Below are 21,375 nucleotides of genomic sequence, written 5' to 3'. Positions count from 1 at the left end.
TTGGACACGACTGAAGCAACGCAGCAGCAGCAGCAGCAGCAACCTTGCTATGGTCATTTATTAATTCCACTTGTGTATTTGTGTGTGTGTGTGTGTGTGTGTGTGTGTGATATTCCTTGGGATTTTCATGTACAGGATTGTGTCATCTGAGAACAAAGACAGTTTTCTTTCTTTCCAAACTAGATGTTTTTAATTTTTTCCTAATTATATCATCTTGAACCTTCAGTACAATGTTGAGTAGAAGTGGTGAAAGCAGGTAAGCTTGCCTTGTCCCTAATCTTAAGGAGAAAGCATTAAGCATGATGTTAACCATAGCTTTTTTGAAGATGCCTTTTATCAGCTTGTGGGCATTCTCTTCAATCTTTAGTTTTCTTCAGAGTATTTATCATGAGTGGATATTAGATTTTGTTGATTTTTTTTAAATCTATGAAGATGATCAGTGGTTTCTGTCCCTTTCATTATTAATTTGGTATGTAACATAAATTAGATTTTCTGATGTTAAATCAATTTTTGTTCTTGATTATGGTTTATAATTCTTTTAAAATATTGGTGGATTCAGTTAGCTGATATTTTATTAAAGAGCTATATGTCTGTGTCAGGAGGGATATTGGTCTGTTGTTTTCTTGTGAGAATTTGTCAGGCTTTGTTAATCAGGTAATACTGGCATCACATCATTTGTTGGGAAATATTTTACCCTCACTTATGTTCTAAAAGAGTTTGTGAAAGATTGATATTATTTCTTTAAATATTTGATAGAATTAGCCAGTGAAGCTGTTGTGACCTCTGCTCTTTTTGAGGGAAGATTTTAAATAACTAACTCATAGTTCTGTTTAGATTCTATATTTTCTTTGTAAGTCAGGTTTTGTAGTTTGGTATATTTAGGTATTTTGGCATTTCATCTAAGTTTGTTGGCATATAGTTGTTCATAATATTCTCTTACAATCATTTAAATTTCTTTAGGGTCAGTAGTATTGTTCTCTACTTCATTCCTGATTTTGGTAATTTGTATACCTTCTGTTTTATTTTGTTCTTTAGTCTAGCTAAAAGTTTGTCAATTTTTTTGAATTTTTACAAAGAACTAACTTTGTGTTTCATTGATTATTTTTTATTACTATATTTTTGCATTCTTGTCCATTGATCTCTGCTCTGATCTTTATTATTTACTTTCTTTCTCCTTACTCTGTACTTGGTTTACTCTTCTTTTTCTAATTTCTTTATTGTAGATACTTAGGTTATTGATTTGAGAGCTGCTTCTTTTCTGGTACAGATGTTTGCAGCTATAAATTTCCCTTGAAGCATTGTTTTAGCTACATCTTATACATTTTGGTTTGTTATGTTTTTGTTGTCATTCTGTTTCAGATGTTTTCTTGTTTTTCATTTGATTTATTCTTGACCCATGGGTTAGTTAGAAATGGGTTTTTTAATTCTAAATATTGAGTATTTCCTTGATTGATTTTCTGATCATGTATTATTTAATTCAGTTGTTTTGGAGGAATATATTTTGATGATTTCTGTCCTTTTAAATGTATTCAGACTTGTTTTATGACTGGCATTTAAAGTCTTTGAGAACTGTCCATATGCACTCGAAAAGAATGTATATATTACAGTCACTGGGTTGAATGTTGTGGGTTGAGTTGAGTGATTAAATTGTTCAAGTCTTTTATATCCTTAATGATTTTATTTAGGTGTTCTATCAACTATCAGGTAGGTTTAGACATCTCTGCTGGCTGCTGCTGCTAAGTCGCTTCAGTCGTGTCCGACTCTGTGTGACCCCATAGACGGCAGCCCACCAGGCTCCACCGTCCCTGGGATTCTCCAGGCAAGAACACTGGAGTGGGTTGCCATTTCCTTCTCCAATGCATGAAAGTGAAAAAATAAAGTGAAGTCGCTCAGTCGTATCTGACTCCTAGCGACCCCATGGACTGCAGCCTACCAGGCTCCTCCATCCATGGGATTTTCCAGGCAAGACTACTGGAGTGGGGTGCCATTGACTTCTCCTAGACAACTCTAGCTATTGTTAAATGATATATTTCTCCTTTTGTGTTAAGCTTTGCTTCGTATATTTTGAGGCTTTGTTGTTAAGTTTGTATATGTTTATCATTGTTTTATCAATCTACTGTAATGAGCAGTTTCTCATTATGAAATACCTCTTTTTATCTCTTGTAATATTTTTTCTTAAATTCTGCTTGTCTGATTTTAATATAGCCACCCTTGATCTTGTATGATTAGTTTGCATAGCATATCGTTTCCCATCATTTTACTTTCATCTCATTTGTGTCTTTGAACCTGATGCATGTCTCTTGTAAGCAACACATAGTTTGAGTCTGCTTTTTTTTCATCATATCTGGCAATCTTTGTCTTGTTGGAATGTTTAGACCATTCACATTTAATATAATTATTGATATGATTGTATTTAAGCTTTGCTATTTTGCTGTTTGTTCTATAGAAGTCTCCTTTTTTGTTCCTCTCTTCTTCTTTTCCTTCTTTTGTGTTAATATTTTCAGTATCCTTTAATTCCTCTGTCAGTATTTTTACTTTTTTAAAAGTTGTTTCTCTTGGAATTAAAATATGCATTTTAATTTTCCACAATCTACTTCAGATTAGGACTAATTTAATTTTAGTAAGATATAGAATCTTAGCTCCAGTGTAGTTCTGTTCTCTCCTTGCTCCTATTTGCTATTATTGTCATGTATATTACTTGTATATACATTATAAATCCAACATACAGTGTTATAATTGTTTTATACAATTTTATGTCCTTTAGTTAAGAAAAATTAAAAAAAATTTACAGAATCATTTATATTAACTCACATATTTATCATTTCTAGTGCTCTTTATATCTCCTTGATTATTCATGTCATTGTTTGGAGTCAGTCTTTCAGTTTAACAGACTTCATTTAGTATTTTTTTTATAACATCAGATATGTTAGCAATGCATTGTCTTAGGCATGATTATCTGAGAATGTCCTTTTTTAATCTTCATTTTTAGATCATAGTTCTGCTGGATAGAGAATTTTTATTTTTTTACTTCAGCACTTTGAATATGGATTTTCTATTCCATTGTTTAAGGTGAAAAGCCAGTAATTATATTGTAGCTCTTCTCTACAGTGTGATGAGTAGCTTTTATCTTGCTGCTGTCCTTATTTTGTCTTATGTCTTTGGCACTTTGACTGTTGTGTGTCTGTGTGTAGATCTTTTTGTATTTTTCCTACTTGGGATTTGTTGAGCTTCTCAAGTGTGTACATTAATATTTTAAACAAATATTGGGTGTTTTTGGTCATTATTTCTCAGGATATTCCTTTTGCTCCTTTGTCTCTCCCCTTTCCTTCTGGCATTTCTATCATGAAAATGTTGATACACGTGATCATATTCCACAGGTTTCTAAGGCTCTGTTTTTTTGTTTGTTTGTTTTTTGTTCCTTCATTCTTTATTTTCCTTAGCTGGATTATCTCAGTTTAACCTGTCTTCAAGTTTACTTTTTCTACTGTAGGTACAAATCAGCTGTTGGAGTGCAGGTTTTAATTTTTTTTAAATTGTTTCTGAACTCTTTTTTTTAATTGAGTATTGTTGATTTACAGTACTGTGTGAGTTTCAGGTGTACAGTACATTATTCACTCTTTTTTTATGGCTGAGTTATATAGTTCATTGTGTGTGTGTGTGTGTGTGTAGTCCATTGTGTGTGTGTATTAATATATATGTATGTTTATATACACATTCTTTATCCATCATCTGTTGTTGAACATTCACGTTGCTCCCATGTTTTGGTTGTTGTATTGTGCTGCTGTGAACACTGGGCTGCATGTGTCTTTTCAAGTTAGAGTTTTTGTCTTTTCTGGTTGTGTGCCCAAAAGTAAGATTGCCAAATCAATTGGTAGCTCTATTTTTAGTTCTTAAGGAGCCTCCGTACTGTTTTCCCTAGAGATTGCACCAGTTTACATTCTCACCAACAGTGTTAGAGGGTTCCCTTTTCTCCACATTCTCTCCAGCACTTACTATTTATAGACTTTTGGATGATAGCCATTCTGATTTTTTTTAATTTCAGCACTTTGAATATGGATTCTCTATTCCATTGTTTAAGATGAAAAGCCAATAATTATATTGTACCGCAACTCTGCAAGGTGTTGAGTAGCTTTTATCTTGCTTCTGTCATTCTTCTGTCTTATGCCTTTCGCACTTTGACTGTGGTGTGTCTGTGTAGATCTTTGGTGTAAGTCGATACCTCATTGTGTTTTTTTAATAAAAGTATTTATTTGGTCACATCCAGTCTTAGTTGTAGCACGTGGGATCTATGTTGTATCATGTGAGATCTTTCGTTGCGGTGGTCTAGTTGTGGTCTGCAGGCTCTCTAGTTGAGGCAAGTGGGCTGTGGAGTGCACAGGCTCAGTAGTTGCAGCACATGGGCTCTCTAGCTGTGGTGCTCAGGCTCTGGAGTGCACAGGCTCAGTAGCTGCAGTGCACAAGCTTAGTTGCCCTAAAAGGCATGTGGGATCTTAGTTCCCTAACCAGGATCAAGCCTGCGTCCTCTGCAATGCAGGGTGGATTCTTAAAACCACTGGACCACCAGGGAAGTCCCCCTCACTGTGATTTTTATTTGCATTTCTCTAATTACTGATTTTGACCATCTTTTCATATGCATGTTGTTCATCTGTATGTTTTCTTTAGAGAAATGTTTATTTAGGTCTTATGTCCATTTTTAAATTTTTCTATTTTTTTTGATATTGAGTTGTATGAGCTCTTTGTATATTTTGGAAATTAACCTGTTGTCAGTCACGTTGTTTGCAAATATTTTCTCACATTCTGTAAGTTGTCCTTTTGTTTGTTTTAATAGCTTTTTTTTTTTTTTTTTTGGGACTGTGCTGGGTCTTCATTTCAGTGCATGGGCTCTCTAGTTGTGGTCCGTGGGCTCTCTAGCTGTGGCATTGTAAGCTTAGTTGTCCTGTGGCATGTGGGTTCTAAGTTCCCTGACCAGAGTTTGAACCTGTGTCTCCTGCATTGGAAGGTATATTCTTAACCACTGGACAGCCAGGGAAGACCCCTATAGGTTGTCTTTTCATTTTGTGGGCTTCTTTGCTGTGCAGAATCTGTTAAGTTTGATTAGGTCCCATTTGTTTGTTTTTGCTTTTATTTCTTTTACCTTGGGAGACAGGTCTAAGAAAATATTGCTACGCTACATGTCAGAGAATGTTTTCTTGTCTTCTGGGAACTTTATGGTATTCTTATGTGTCTTTAAACCATTTTGAGTTTATTTTTGTATGTTGTGTGAAAGAGTGTTCTGATTTCATTGATTTACATGTAGCTGTCCAGCTTTCCCAGCACCACTTGCTGAAGAGACTGTCTTTTCTCCATTGTATATTCTTGCCTCCTTTGCTGAAGATTAATTGTATGGGTTTATTTCTATTCTCTCTATTCTGTTCTCTTGATCTGTATGTCTGTTTTTATGCAGATCCCACACTATTTTGATTACTGTAGCTTTGTAGTATTGTCTGAAGTCTGGGAAGATTATACCTCCAACTTTGTTCTTTTTTTTCAGAATTGCTTTGCCAATTCTGGACCTTTTGTGGTGCCTTATAAATTTTAGGATTATTATTCTAGTTCTGTGAAAAATGTCATGGAGAATTTGATAGAGATTGCCTTAAATCTGTAGATTGCTTTGGGTAGTATGGTCATTTTAATAATATTAATTCTTCCAATCCAACAGTATGGAATATCTTTCCAATTCTGTGAGTCATCTTCAGTTTTCTTTATCAGTGTTTTAGAGTTATCAGCACATAGTTCTTTTACCTCCTTGGTTAGGTTTATTCCCAGGTGTTTCTTTTTTTAATGTGATTTTAAACAATTTTTTTTTAACTTTCTGATATTTCATTGTTACTGTAAAGAAATGCAGCCGTTTTCTGTGTATTAATCTTGTACTCTGCTACCTTGATGAATTCATTTATTCTAATGGTTTTTGTGTGGAGTCTTTAGGGTTTTTTATATAGAATATCATGTCATCTGCATAGAATGACAGTTTTACCTCTTTCAAATTTGGTTACTTTTTCTTTTTCTTGTCTGATTGCTGTGGCTAGGATTTCCAATATTATGTTGAATAGTGGTGGTGAGAGTGGGCATCCTTATCTTGTTTTAGAATTTAGCAGGAAGACTTTCAGCTTTTCACTGTTGAGTATTATGTTGGCTGTGGGTTTGTCATAAATGATTTTTATGTTGAAATGTATCCCCTCTCTACCCACTTTAGTGAGAGTTTTTATCGTGGATTGATGCTGAATTTTATCAAATGCCTTTTTTACTTCTGTTGAGATGATCATGTGGTTTTCGTCTTTTTCTTTGTTGATGTGGTATATCACATTGATTTGCATGTGTTGAACCATCTTTGTGACTCTGGAATGAATCCAACTTGACTATGGTATATGCTCTTTTATATGTATTATTGGGTTGCTTAAATTTTATTGAGGATTTTTCCATCTTTATTTGTCAAAGATGTTGGCTTGTAATTTTCTTTTTTGTAGTGTTTTTGTTTGTTTTTGGTATCAGGGTGAATCATCATAGAATGACTTTGGGAATGTTCCCTCCTCTTAAATCTTTTGGAATAATTTGAGAAGGATAGATAAATTCCTCTTTGTATGTTTGGTAGAATTCCCCAGTGAAGCCATCCAGTTCTGGACTTTTTTTTTGCAGGGAGTTTTTTGGTTTGTTTTTTTATTACAGATTTGATTTCACTTCTAATGATTGGTCTGTTCAAATTATGTTTCTTCTTGATTCAATTTTGGCTGACTGTGTGTTTCTAAAACCTATTTCATCTTGGTTGTTCAAACTGTTGGTTTGTTCATAGTATTTTCTTATGTTTTTTTGCATATCTGTGATATTGGTTGTTATTGCTCATTTCTTATTTTGTTTATTTGGATCATCTCTTTTTCTTGGTTATCTTGGCTAGAGGCTTATTTATTTTGTTTGTCTTTTCAAAAAACCGACTCTTGGTTTAATCAATACTTCCTATATTGTTTTAATCTCTGTTTTATTTATTTCCTCTCTAATCTTTATTATTTCCTTCCTTCTGATGACTTTGGGTTTTGTTTATTCTTTTTTCCCCAAGTTCTTTTAGGTGGTAGGGTAGATTATTTGAGGTTTTACTTATTTCTTGAGAAAGGCCTGTATCATGAATTTCCCTCTTTGAACTACTCTTGCTGCATCCTGTAGATTTTTGTAAGGTTGTGTTTTTCACTGTCATTTGTCTTGAAATATTTTCTGATTTCCTCGTTGACTTATTGGTTTTTCTAGTAGGATGCTGTTTAGTCTTCATGTAATTGTTCTTTTTCCCCCTTTTTCTTTCTGTGGTTGATTTCTAGTTTCATCCTGTTGTGGGCAGAAAAGATGCTTAAAATAATTTCTGTTGTCTTAAATAAGTTGAGACTTGTTTTCTGTTCTAGTATATAGTCTATCCTAGAGAATGTTCCATGACCACTTGAAAAGAGTGTGTATTTCTTTGTTTTTTCTTTTTTTTTTTTTTTTTTTTGAAGGGGGATGAAATATCCTGTAGATATCAATTAAGTACATCCATTCTCTTGTGCCATTTAGGATCTCTCTTGCCTTATTACTTTTCTGTCTTGAAAGATCTGTTAATTGATGTCAGTGGGATGGTAAAGTCTCCTGCTCTTACTGTATTCCTGTTAATTTCTCCCTTTATGTCTGTTGTATTAATCCCTTTATCATTTTATAGTGTCCTCCTTTGTCTTCCTTTATAGAGTTTGTTTTAAAGTCCATTTTGTCTGATATGAATATTGCTACCCCTACTTTTGATGCTTTTGAACTGTGGTGTTGGAGAAGATTCTTGAGAGTCCCTTGGACTGCAAGGAGATCCAACCAGTGCATTCTGAAGGAGATCAGCCCTGGGATTTCTTTGGAAGGAATGATGCTAAAGCTGAAACTCCAGTACTTTGGCCACCTCATGTGAAGAGTTGACTCACTGGAAAAGACTCTGATGCTGGGAGGGATTGGGGGCAGGAGGAGAAGGGGACGACAGGGATGAGATGGCTGGATGGCATCACTGACTCGATGGACGTGAATCTCAGTGAACTCCGGGAGTTGGTGATAGACAGGGAGGCCTGGCATGCTGCGATTCATGGGGTCGCAAAGAGTCGGACACAACTGAGCAACTGAACTAACTAACCCCTACTTTCCTGTTGTTTCCATTTGCATGAAATCTTTTTTCATGCCTCACTTTCAGTCTGTGTGTGTCTTTCATCCTAAAGTGAATGTCTTGTAGGCATTATGTTGTAGGTTCTTATTTTTTTATCCAAGCAGATTTGAATTTTTTATTCTAGTTATACACTGTTCTAAATCCAGAGTTTCTATCTGGCACTTTTTTTTTTTTCCTTTTTTGATAATCTCCTTTGGGTGAAGCATGACTGTCATGCCTGTAATTGTTAAATTCCTTTTAATTCTTTAGATATGGTTTCCTTTGCTTCTTTGAACATATTTATATTAGTTGACTTAGGGTTTTTGCCTAGTAAATCCAACATCTGGGCTCCCTTGAGTAATTTCTACTGCTTTTTTCCTGTATATATGGGCCATATCTCACTATTTCTTTGTGTGTGTCATAACATTTTTGTCAAAAACTGGATATTTAATATACTGTGGTAACTGGCAATCTTACTTCCCCCTTCTCCGTCCTTGGGGTTTGCTTGTTGTTGTTGTTTAGTGACTTTCCAGAAGTAATTCTGTGGTCCTTACTCTCTGTCATTCTTTATCCCTACTGAAGTCTCTACTTGATTAACTGAGTGTTAGGATAATAATTTCACAGATTTTTTTTTAAATGCTTTTGACCAACATATCTCCCATCTTTTTATCAGTGGGCACTTTGTGTGTTGGAGCATGCCTTCCATGATCTGGCAGTTCATAACTCTGTCTTAGCCTTCCCTTCCTAATTGTGCAGAAACAAAGTCAAGTATGAGTGAGAGGCTCAAGCTCTGTCAGAAATTTCCTGGGTATTTGCACAGCCTTCTAGATCCTAGGAGTATGTCAGAAGCGGGTGTCTCCTTTCTTACACTTTCTTTTTGTGTTTTTTGGGCCAATTTCTTGTTTGCCCCACTAGAGTCACTGCCTGTGGCACTGCAGTGTTCAGCAATTGCTGCTGATTTTGGGGAGACAGATCTCCTGGGGATAGGACCTCCCTCACTGAATGACATCTGAGTGAGATGAGATAAAAATTAGCTTTGGGGAGTTCCTTGGCAGTCCAGTGGTTAGGACTCCATGCTACTACTACAGATGACATGGGTTCAGTCCCTGTTTGGTGAACTGAGATCCCAATGCTGTGTGGCATGTTCCCCCACTAGGGGGGGAGGGGAAGATTAGCTTCATGAATGGGGCTATTTTAGGGAGCATCAGGTCAAGTTGTGACTGTGGTCTAGGGACAGGTCTTTTGATGGTGCTCCAGATTCATCTGCCCCATTCAGTGGCTATTAGGCTGCTGGCTTTCAGAGCTAGTATGGTTCTGAGGCCCTGCTTTTCAAGGCTACCATGAAGCTGGGAAGAGTGCATGAAGTAGAGCAAGTTAAAATACCAGAATACAAGGGCCTCCCAGGTGGCGCTAGTGGTAAAGAACCATCCTGCCAATGCTAGGAGACATAAGAGATGCAGATTCAATCCCTAGTTTGGGAAGATCCCCTGGAGGAGGACATGGCAACCCACTCCAGTATTCTTGCCTGGAGAATTGCATGGACAGAGGAGCCTGGCAGGCTACGGTCCATAGGGTGGCAAAGAGTTGGGCACGACTGAAGTGACTGAGCACAGATAGCAAACAAAATACTGGAAAGCTTACTGTTCTCATGAAAATCCAGCAATTCATCTTGAATAAATATTTCTAGGATTGTTGCAAGCCTTTGGCTATTTTCTAAAGTGCTGAAAAAGTTTTGTTTGTTTGTTTTTTTTAATTTTATTTTATTTTTAAACTTTACGTAATTGTATTAGTTTTGCCAAATATCAAAATGAATCTGCCACAGGTATACATGTGTTCCCCATCCTGAACCCTCCTCCCTCCTCCCTCCCCATTCCATCCCTCTGGGTCGTCCCAGTGCACCAGCCCCAATCATCCAGTATCGTGCATCGAACCTGGACTGTTGAAATTTACACTAGTATTCTCATTGATTTTATGGAGTGGTGGATTTTCAGAGGTCCTTTGTTCATATTTCCAAAGTGCTTCTCATTCTGTCTGTGCTTTTAACCACTGTGCACATTGCCTCTGTTCTTTATGATGTCTAATTATGGCCCATGTCTATTTATTGTTAGCCATGAAAGTCCAATCTTTGATTTCATTGAGAGCTGCTTGCGAAATAAACATGAAATGGTCATTTATGAAGCTGCTTCAGCTATCATCCATCTTCCTAACTGTACTGCAAGGGAGTTGGCACCTGCTGTTTCAGGTTGGTTGTATATTTGATAACTGGCTTTAGTTTATAGTCTTATTTTTTTTAAGTTCCATAGGTCTGCAGAATAGGTATTTTTGAACCTTAGCTCTGTATATATATATAGCCTTTCCATTCTGATATGTAGATTATTTATTTTGGTACTTTAATTATAGTTGTACTTTCATATCCTTGGTTCTACATCCTATTGATTCAACCAGATTGATTCATGGTTGATTGAATCCTTAGATGTGGAACCTGCAGATACCAAGGGCTGAATGTACTACACGATTTTCTATAAGGTTCTTTAGCATCCCCAGATTTGGGTATCTGCCAGGGGTCCCAGCAGATGTGGAAGGGTGACTATACTTCTCTTTCTGAAGTTATTTCCTAATATTCAGAACATTTAAGATTTTACTTAGAAAAAAGTAAAAAAAACAAGTAAATTAAGTTTTCTTTCATGTTTAAAAAGCCCATTTTCTCTTATAACTATAAATATTCCTATTCTTTAAGTTCAGATATTAATGGGTATATTAATTTTTTAGGAAAAAGAATAAACTTTGTTTCCTATATTTAAAGTTTTTATAACTCAACAAAAAGTACTTTTTCTAGTTTTGACGGTATATTTTTATGTGAATTTTTGATGCTATGATCTAATTTCCTTATGTGTATTTTTAATATGATTCTTCATGTGCTATATTTTCAGAAATATGCTAAATGTTGAAATGAGCTATATTAACAGTGACCCTTTTTCTTTCCTAGTTCTTCAGCTTTTCTGTAGTTCTCCTAAGCCAGCTTTGAGATATGCAGCTGTGAGGACCTTGAACAAGGTAGGGGTTCCTTTTCTAACTACTGTTTTCTATCAGTGTTTCATTCAGAAACATTAAATTGAAGCATTTGGCTTTCTGTCCAAAGTGAGTAGATATGATTTATGGGCTTCACTTCGTAGCACCTCACCTGCATTTGTGGCCTTACATATATGGCCATAGGTAGTATTATTCAATTAAGGATTATAATTCATTTCTGACTTTAAGCATTTTACATTCAAGAGCCATACCATCCAATATGACAGACATTAGCCATAAGTGGCTGTTTCCATTTAAGTTAATTATAATTAAATAAAAATTTAAAAATTCAGTTCCTCAGTCATTGTAGTCGCACTTCACGTGCTCAATACCCATGTGTTGTTATTGACTATCATATTAGACACTGCATATATAAAATATTTCCATCACTGCAGAAAGTTTTCTTGGACAAGACTGGTCTATAGCAACACTATCCAGTAGAAACATTTATATGAGTCACTTGTGTAATTTTACATTTTATTGTAGCCACATTAAGTTTTTTTATGATGAGATTGATTTTAATAATACATCTTATTTACCATCATGTTTAAAAAATATAATTTTATACTGACTGTGTATTGATACATTTTTACCTTCTAGCTTTTCATACTAAGTCTTTGCCATTTAGTTTATTTTGTATTTACAGCATACCTCAATTTGGAATAGTCATATTTCAAATGCTTAGTAGTCACGTGTGGTTATTGGCTACCATATTGGACAGCGTAAATCTGGAGGATACAGTGCAAAGCACAGAATGAATTAAATAACTATAAAAATTTTAAATGAAAGTTTAATATTATAGAAGACTGATCTAATGTAGTTACATACATTATTACACTAGATTACAGTAGATTATAAATTAATTGTATGAACAATTGGAGAAGAGAGAAATTAGAGCAGCCAAGGAAGAAGCTTTTATAGAACAATATGAATTGTATTTTGAAGAGTTGATATAGGTGTACATTTCTTCATCTATAATCTTGCAGCCAAATGTATCTGAGAACTCACCAATTTTTGAATTTTAGAGAGGTAATATCATGCCCTCTCTTAAATTAATACTAACTAACCCCTTTGTGCCTGGAGCAATTAGACACAGACACGTTAATATTTCTGCTTTATATATATGACTGTCCTCAATAACTGGAATAAATTAATACTTCAGTTCAGTTCAGTTGCTCAGTCGTGTCCGACTCTTTGCGACCTCATGAACTGCAGCACGCCAGGCCTCCCTGTCCATCACCAACTCCCGGAGTTCACTCAAACTCACGTCCATCGAGTCGGTGATGCCATCCAGCCATCTCATCCCTGTCGTCCCCTTCTCCTCCTGCCCCCAATCCCTCCCAGTATCAGAGTCTTTTCCAGTGAGTCAGCTCTTCGCATGAGGTGGCCAAAGTATTGGAGTTTCAGCTTTAGCATCATTCCTTCCAAAGAACACCCAGGACTGATCTCCTTTAGAATGGACTGGTTGGATCTCCTTGTAGTCCAAGGGACTCTCAAGAGTCTTCTCCAACACCACAGTTCAAAAGCATCAGTTCTTCAGCGCTCAGCCTTCTTCACAGTCCAACTCTCACAGCCATACATGACCACTGGAAAAACCATAGCCTTGACTAGACGGACCTTTGTTGGCAAAGTAATGTCTCTGCTTTTGAATATGCTATCTAGGTTAGTCTTACATTAGTTTGGGTCATGTTTTGCTGTGAAGTGAATTTTGATGCCAGTACTTTGCTGAGTTTTCAGAATTTTAGCATTGTATGGTAAAGGATTCTATACCAGTACTGGGTTAGGCAGAGAGGTGAACATCATCAGTAAAAAGCAAAGAATCAGGTCAATGACAGACATGTTTTAGTGACCATGTCCAATCCAATTTGGCTGGAGTTTGCTTGCTTAAATACCACAAGTGTTGTAAGTGATACTAAGTTTAAATATCTTTGAGCAATGTTTATCATTCTAGTTCCTACTCTCAGAGATCCTAACATCTAGTAGAATAGATAACTATAAACACATGTACTATGAGGAGAAACAGTCCAACTGTAGTAAAAGACAGACTATGATATTGTTATAAAGGTTATAGAAACCTGTGAAGATAAAGTGCTATGCAGTACTATAACTAGCAGTTAATCATTTATCAAATAATATAGCATACTTTATTAATCTGAAGCATTCATCTTGAAATAATTATTTTTTAATTATGCTGTTTCATTTAGATTTTTAAAAGCCATTTACATTAAATAAAATTCATATTTTCCTTTTATTTTTTAAAATTCTGGTCTTTATTAGTAGCAGTTTGCTTAATTTTTTTTCTTGCCGTTCGACAAGGTGGCAATGAAGCACCCCTCTGCTGTTACTGCCTGCAATCTGGACCTAGAAAACTTGATCACAGACTCAAACAGAAGCATTGCTACCCTGGCCATTACTACGCTTCTCAAAACAGGAAGTGAGAGCAGTGTGGACAGGCTTATGAAGCAGATATCATCCTTTGTGTCTGAAATCTCAGATGAGTTCAAGGTAGGAGTTTAAATATGACCATGTTTTCTCCAAGTCTCTGGCTCACCATAACATTTCTGTTCTTTTTTTTTTTTTTTTTAATTTTATTTTATTTTTAAACTTTACATAACTGTATTAGATTTGCCAAATATCAAAATGAATCCGCCACAGGTATACATGTGTTCCCCATCCTGAACCCTCCTCCCTCCTCCCTCCCCATTCCATCCCTCTGGGTCGTCCCAGTGCACCAGCCCCAAGCATCCAGTATCGTGCATCGAACCTGGACTGGCAACTCATTTCATACATGATATTTACATGTTTCAATGCCATTCTCCCAAATCTTCCCACCCTCTCCCTCTCCCACAGAGTCCATAAGACTGTTCTATACATCAGTGTCTCTTTTGCTGTCTCGTACACAGGGTTATTGTTACCATCTTTCTAAATTCCATATATATGTGTTAGTATACTGTATTGGTGTTTTTCTTTCTGGCTTACTTCACTCTGTATAATAGGCTCCAGTTTCATCCACCTCATTAGAACTGATTCAAATGTATTCTTTTTAATGGCTGAATAATACTCCATTGTGTATATGTACCACAGCTTTCTTATCCATTCATCTGCTGATGGACATCTAGGTTGCTTCCATGTCCTGGCTATTATAAACAGTGCTGCGATGAACATTGGGGTACTCGTGTCTCTTTCCCTTCTGGTTTTCTCAGTGTGTATGCCCAGCAGTGGGATTGCTGGATCATAAGGCATGTCTATTTCCAGTTTTTTAAGGAATCTCCACACTGTTCTCCATAGTGGCTGCACTTTTCTGTTCTTAATAGTGTCTTTTGATGAACAAAAGCTTTAAGTTTCATGAAGTCTCATTTATTATTTTTTTTCTTTCCCAGTTATTGCTTTCTGTGTCCTCAAAAACGTTTGTCTAAGTCTTCAAGATACTTTGCCATTTTTTATTGTGAATGTTTTACAGTTTTAGCTTTTACATTTTGGTCTGTGATCCAACTTGAATTAATATTTGTGTGTAAGTTCAGGTTTTTTTCCATTGTGATTTCCAGTTATTCCAGCATAATTTAAAACATTTCTTTCCCCACTGGAGTGCTTGACATCTTTGTCTAAAAAGCAGATACACATATAATTGCAGGTATGTTTCTGGGATGCTTATCACATTCTGTGGAGCTATTTGTTGGTCCTATGCCAGTATCAGACTATATCAATTAATGTAGCTTCATGGTACCTCTTAAATGTGTGGTCTGCCAACTTTTTCATTTTTTGTAATATTTTATTCCTTTGCTTTCCATATAAAATTTACAATCAGATTATAATTTCTGTAAAACAAAGCCTTCCAAGATTACGATTGGAGTTGTGTTAAATCTATAATCAATTTGGGGAAAGCTAACAGCTTAATAATTATTCTTCAGTTCATGAATATGGCAAATCGCTCCCTTTATTTAGGTCTTCTTTAATTTATCTGAGCAATGTTTCATAGCATTTACTCTAGAGGTATTGCACGTCTTTTGTTAAATTAATATCTAAATATTTTATGCTTTTAAAAATCCATTTTATTAACATTTCTATTTCATTGTTTCTACTAGTATTATATTAAAAATACTTTTTTTTTTTAACTTTCCCATAACTCAATATTCTTGCTAAGTTCCCTTTTTTTTGAGTTCCCTTATTAGTTCTAGTAGTTGTTATATACATCCCTTAGGATTGTTTTATGTAAATAATCATGTTATTGTGAATAGATACTTCATTTCCAGTTCAAATACCTTTCCTTTTTTTCCTTGTCTTATTAAAATGGCTAGGACTTCCAATACAGTGTTGAGTAGAACTGGTGAGAATGTGTCAAAGAAAATCAAAGTAGCAATAAATTTTAGTTAGATGAATTAAAGTTAAAAGATTTTATTCCTTCATTTTTATTTAATTCTCAGTCAAGAGGTATAACTGACCCTATTTACTCTCTTCTAGTATTTACCTACTTTTAAAAAACCAACTTAGCCTGTGTATTCAAGTAGACATTTTGAATCTTTGGGAAACCTTGGGAGGTTATGAAGTTCATTTTGTACTGTAGTTTATTGAATGCATCTCCTATGTGTGAACGTTTGGATACTTTGCAATATTCTGTGATTACAGATAATGCTGCAGTGGACAAACTTATATCTATGTTGTCTTGAAATTTGGTGGTGTGTCCTGAGGGTAGATTTCTAGAAGTTCATATGCTAGGCTGAAGAGTAGATAAGTATGTAGTTTTAGAGAATGTTAAATTCTACCAGCCTGTTTCCCCATACCCTCACTAGTAGAGTACATATATTGTATTTTGAAGTTTTTCCAACCAGATGGACTAGAAAGGGTATCTCAGTGTAGTTTTAACTTGAATTTCTCTTATTATGAGGGAAGATAAACATCCTTTCATATTTTTAAAGATCATTTAATTTCTTTTTGAATATTGTCTGCTCGTGTCTTTTTCTAATTTTCTGTAGGGTTTTTGGTCTTTTGTTTCCTTTATTAAAGTTTTTTGTATGTTAGGGATATTAGTTCTTTAACTGTGAAATGTGTTATGATGTTTTATCCCAATTTGTCATTTGTCCTTTGATTATTCTCATGATACTTCGGTCATGCACAAGTTTTTAATTTTTATGCAAATTTGTTGATCTTTTCTTTTACTGCATTGGGCTTTTGAGTAATAACAGTTCACCCGTGGAGGGGGGGGAAGAATTCACCCATGTTTTCTTCTAGTATATGTATAATTTCATATTAAATATATGATCTATTAGGTTTTATTATTATATTTATGTAGAATGAGAAATGGATCTTACAGTTTTCCAATGACTATCCAGTTGTCCACCACCCCCCAATTTTATTTAAAGGGCTGTCTTTGCCCAGTATCTGAGATATCACTTTTACCATATACTAAAGTTCCATATGTATTAATACTTGTGTCTGTTTGGAGGCTTTCTGTTCTATTCTGTTGTTCTCTTTATCTATTCATACATCAGTACCACACACTGTTTTAAATATTTGAATTAAATATTTTAAAAATTTGTATTAAATATTTAAAAAATTTGTAAGGATGTTTTAATATCTGTTAGTCTTCTGTCATGATGAAAGTGAAAGAGGAGAGTGAAAAAGTTGGCTTAAAGCTCAACATTCAGAAAACTAAGTGGGGAAACAGTGGAAACAATGTCAGACTTTATTTTTTGGGGCTCCAAAATAACTGCAGATGGTGATTGCAGCCATGAAATTAAAAGACACTTACTCTTTGGAAGGAAAGTTATGACCAACCTAGATAGCATATTCAAAAGCAGAGACATTACTTTGCCAACAAAGGTCCGTCTAGTCAAGGCTATGGTTTTTCCAGTGGTCATGTACGGATGTGAGAGTTGGACTGTGAAGAAGGCTGAGAGTTGAAGAATTGATGCTTTTGAACTGTGGTGTTGGAGAAGACTCTTGGGAGTCCCTTAGACTGCAAGGAGATCCAACCAGTCCATTCTAAAGGAGATCAGTCCTGGGTGTTCTTTGGAAGGAATGATGCTAAAGCTGAAACTCCAATACTTTGGCCACCTCATGCGAAGAGTTGACTCATTGGAAAAGACACTGATCCTGGGAGGGATTGGGGGCAGGAGGAGAAGGGGACGACAGAGGATGAGATGGCTGGATGGCATCACCAACTCTATGGACGTGAGTTTGAGTGAATGCCTGGAGTTGGTGATGGACAGGGAGGCCTGGCGTGCTGCAGTTCATAGGGTCGCAAAGGGTCGGACACGACTGAGGGACTGAACTGAACTGAGTCTCCTCTCATAGCTCTTTATTTTCCTTAGCTGTTTTTACATGCTTATATTTCTTTTGAACTTTAGTATTAGCTCATCTAGTGGCTTCGTTTAAAAAATCTCATTGGCATTTTTATTGAGATCACATTAAATTTATAAGTTTTCTTAGGGGAGAATAAATAATAATGTTGAGATATCCTAACCAAGAACAAAGGATATTTTAAAATTTAAATCTACTTTTGTGCGTTTCATGAATATTTTATGGTATTTTTATATTAGATTTGAATGTTTTAAAAATTCCTTTCTTATGTCCTTTATTGTTGTTTCTATTATAAATCTTCTTTTATTCTTTATATCTTCTAAAGTAGTTATTATTCATGTGTATGAGTAGTATTATTTTTGCATGTTAACTTTACAACCTGCTACCTTGCTGAATTATTTTATTGAGTTAGTTTTATCATCAACTCTCTGAAGTTTTCCACATTATTTTGTTATATCATCTGTAAATAAAGATGATTTTGTCTTTTATTTTCTAATTTTTATTCCTCAATTGTTTTCTCCTGTCTACTCACATTGGCTAATTAGTGCCAGAATAATGTCAAATAATAGTCAAGATAGTAGCACTGTTTTCTTGTTTCTGATCTTAAAGCAAATGAGTCTTGGGGTTCTCTATTAAGTAATATGCTGCCAACAGGATTGAGGGAGTGTGTGTGTGTGTGTGTGTGTGTGTGTGCATAACATGAAAGTTTCCATCCATTCCTATCTTATATTTTAAAGAATTTTTAAGGGACTTTCCTGGTCCATTGGTTAAGAATCCACCTGCCAATGCAGGGGACATCCAGTTCCCTGGTCCAGGAACTAAGATCCCATGTGCCATGGAACAACTAAGCCCATGTACCAAAAATACTGATGCCCATGTATTCTAGAGCCTGTGCTTTGCAGTAAGAGAAGCCACCACCACAAGAAGCCTGCTCACTGCAACTAGCCCACACACAGCAGTGAAGAGCCCATGTGCCACAACAAAGACCCAGCACAGCCAAAAATAAAGAAAAAAAAAGAATTTTTATTAGAAATAAGTGTTGGATTTTATCAAAGGCTTTTCAGCATCTGTGGATGTAGCTATATTCTGCCATATTCTTTTTCTTCTTAGACTCATTAATATTGATGAATTATATTAATTTTCTAATGTCAAACCATTCTTGCATGCTTGGTATACATTCCATTTCATCATGGGATATTATTTTCTTACTGTAGGATTGGAGTCTGTTAGCCAATTATCACTTGGAATTTTTGTATCAATATTCACAAATGATTTCCATCTATAATTTTTTTTTTAGCATATATACTGTGTTTATTAGGTTTATATGTCATTGCTTCATAACAGTTGTAGTTATTTCCCTTCATATTCTATGCTCTGAAACAACATATATAGATTTGGGACTGTCTGGTTATTGGGAGACAATTCTCCAGTCTCCATAAATTTCTTGCATTTCTGCACACCCAGCAAATTACACACTAACTGCCTTTTGTTTCCTACTTTATCAGTTGTGTTCCCTTTGTATAGTACAGAGTTTCTTCCAATCTCAAAAGATGGAAGCATCTCCCTTAAGTAGTAAAGGGCAGATTTCCATATAGCCCTAGAAGAGACAGGCAGTCCTCCCTATAGAGCAAAAAGCAAACATGCTTATTGCCCAGTGTAATAAAGATGATGTTTCCCTTCTGAATAAATGACTGGCATGCTTACTGCCCACTGTCAAATATTCAAGTTCCATATCTCAGATTCTCCTGTAATGCTGCCTACTGTGGGCTCAAGTGTTATCTGGTCCTTTTTGCCTCATCCTGTGGGTATTGGGGCTCAGAAAACTGAGCCCCAAATGCCGATACACTCGCTACTGCTTTTGCTGTGAGTAAATAACTGTCTTTCATCTCTCATTCGGGATCCTTGTGTTCTTTTCCAGAATCCATGAAATTATGGTAGTCTATAAAGTTTGCAAGTAGAATAAAAGTCTCACATCCTTTTTACTTCTTGACACTGGTCTTTAAAATTGTGGTAAAAATTTCCTAGAAACCATTTTGTGAAGTAGTTCCTTGGTGACTTTCTCTGTTTCTTCTCTGGAAAGCAGTCTGTTTAAGTTTTTTTTATCTTTACTGTTTACTTTAAAATTTTTTTTTTTTTAATTTTTATTTTATTTTTAAACTTTACATAACTGTATTAGATTTGCCAAATATCAAAATGAATCTTTTGTGAAAATTTTAAATGTAAAATTTTAAAATATGCTCGAAGCTTATTTTGCTTTGGAGCAAAGGGAGGGATCTCTTGAATGCACCTCACTTTTACTCTTCTTTCTATTTTACTTTCCTCTTTGACCTTCTTTCACAAAGAACCATTATTGTCATTTTAGTTAATTATGGTGCCTTCTTGGCTTGTGGTAAATAAGAGGGAATGTATGCTTAAGTAGCTAAAGTTCTGAAGACGAACGCCCTTTCTGTGTTTTTCTCTAGGTGGTAGCTGTACAGCCATTATACAAGGGGCATGTCCTTTTTGTTTGTTTTTCTACAGGTCGTGGTTGTACAGGCAATTAGCGCTCTCTGTCAGAAATACCCTCGAAAGCACAGCGTCATGATGACTTTCCTCTCCAACATGCTCCGAGACGATGTAGGTGGACTGCTTTGTAATTGTGGGAAGTTGCTCGCTTCAGTTCTTATACCCTAGTGTTTAAAGCAGCTTTCCTTATCATCTCAGCCTGCCTATCAAATAATATTCTCAATTCTAGCTTCTGTCTTATTGCTAAACATAGTATTGCTTTTGACTTTCCCACTTGGAGGGAAAAGACATTTTTGTTTCTTTCAGAAGGGAAGGGAAATGAAATTTGAATGTTACATCATAAGCCTTGGAGTAAAATAATTTTTCCAAAAAGTGCCCTCAGAGTGAATGGCAGTTTTTCTTCTTTTGCCAGGGAGGCTTTGAATATAAACGGGCCATCGTGGACTGCATAATCCACATTGTAGAAGAGAACCCTGAGAGTAAAGAGGCAGGTCTAGCCCACCTCTGTGAATTCATCGAGGACTGTGAACACACTGTTCTGGCTACAAAGATCCTACACTTGTTGGGCAAAGAGGGCCCCAGAACACCTGTCCCCTCCAAGTATATCCGCTTTATTTTTAATAGGGTTGTCCTGGAGAATGAGGCTGTCAGAGCTGGTGAGTAATTGGAGCACTGATAATGAGCATAACTGGTAATATTGGGAAATACTTAACTCAAGGGGGTGGTAATGAAATTGGAAAATGACATTGCAATGTCTGTTTGGTGGTGGGATCTTGGAGCATACTTAGGCCTCAGATATACAGCTTTCTCTTTGTATTCCAATTTCCATCCTGATTTCAGCCTTGTATCAGAGACAAATAACCCTTGACCTTCAGATTGACAGAAGACTTTGATGGTGTCATCCTTTTTTTTCAGCTAAGGCCTCAAGTATGAATGTCTTTGAAATTTGTCTCCCACTGTAGCTTGTAAGTGACTTTTTGAACAGATCTTAGGAATTTTTTTACTTTCTTCTCTCTAATTGTTCCTTCTCCTTATCATGTGAACTGGTCCAAATCTCTCCTGTTAAAACTACAGGCCTTCATTTGATTCATTGTCTCTCACTAGGTACTGACCATATTTCCTGTTACAGAACCTTGAAGCAGCCATTACCAGCTGCCTCTCTGAACTTACTTTCCATTTTCTATTCAGTTCCCTATAATCTTGCTCTCTGCCTTAAAAATCTTCTGAAGCAATTTTTTTTTTTTTAATCCTTAAAAGCTAGCTGGAAAATCAAGTTAGACACTTTAATGTTCTTATCCTTATTCACCTCAGTCAATTTGATGGGCTGTTGACTA

General features: G+C 35.7%; 1 protein-coding gene across 6 annotated transcripts in view; it reads left to right on the top strand.

Moving 5' to 3' along the window:
• Positions 1–21,375, top strand: part of COPG2 (COPI coat complex subunit gamma 2) — a 201,219-nt gene that overhangs the window by 56,428 nt on the left and 123,416 nt on the right. For all 6 annotated transcript variants that reach the window (XM_055590924.1, XM_055590925.1, XM_055590926.1 and 3 more), the window contains 5 exons: positions 10,279–10,412; positions 11,157–11,224; positions 13,556–13,744; positions 20,057–20,152; positions 20,454–20,697. In XM_055590924.1, coding sequence (XP_055446899.1) covers positions 10,279–10,412; positions 11,157–11,224; positions 13,556–13,744; positions 20,057–20,152; positions 20,454–20,697 — 731 coding nt within the window. The remainder of the gene's footprint in view (positions 1–10,278; positions 10,413–11,156; positions 11,225–13,555; positions 13,745–20,056; positions 20,153–20,453; positions 20,698–21,375) is intronic.

The sequence above is a fragment of the Bubalus kerabau genome, chromosome 8 (assembly GCF_029407905.1).
Source record: "Bubalus kerabau isolate K-KA32 ecotype Philippines breed swamp buffalo chromosome 8, PCC_UOA_SB_1v2, whole genome shotgun sequence".
Lineage (NCBI taxonomy): Eukaryota > Metazoa > Chordata > Mammalia > Artiodactyla > Bovidae > Bubalus > Bubalus kerabau.
This window is presented reverse-complemented; position numbering and strand designations above follow the sequence as displayed.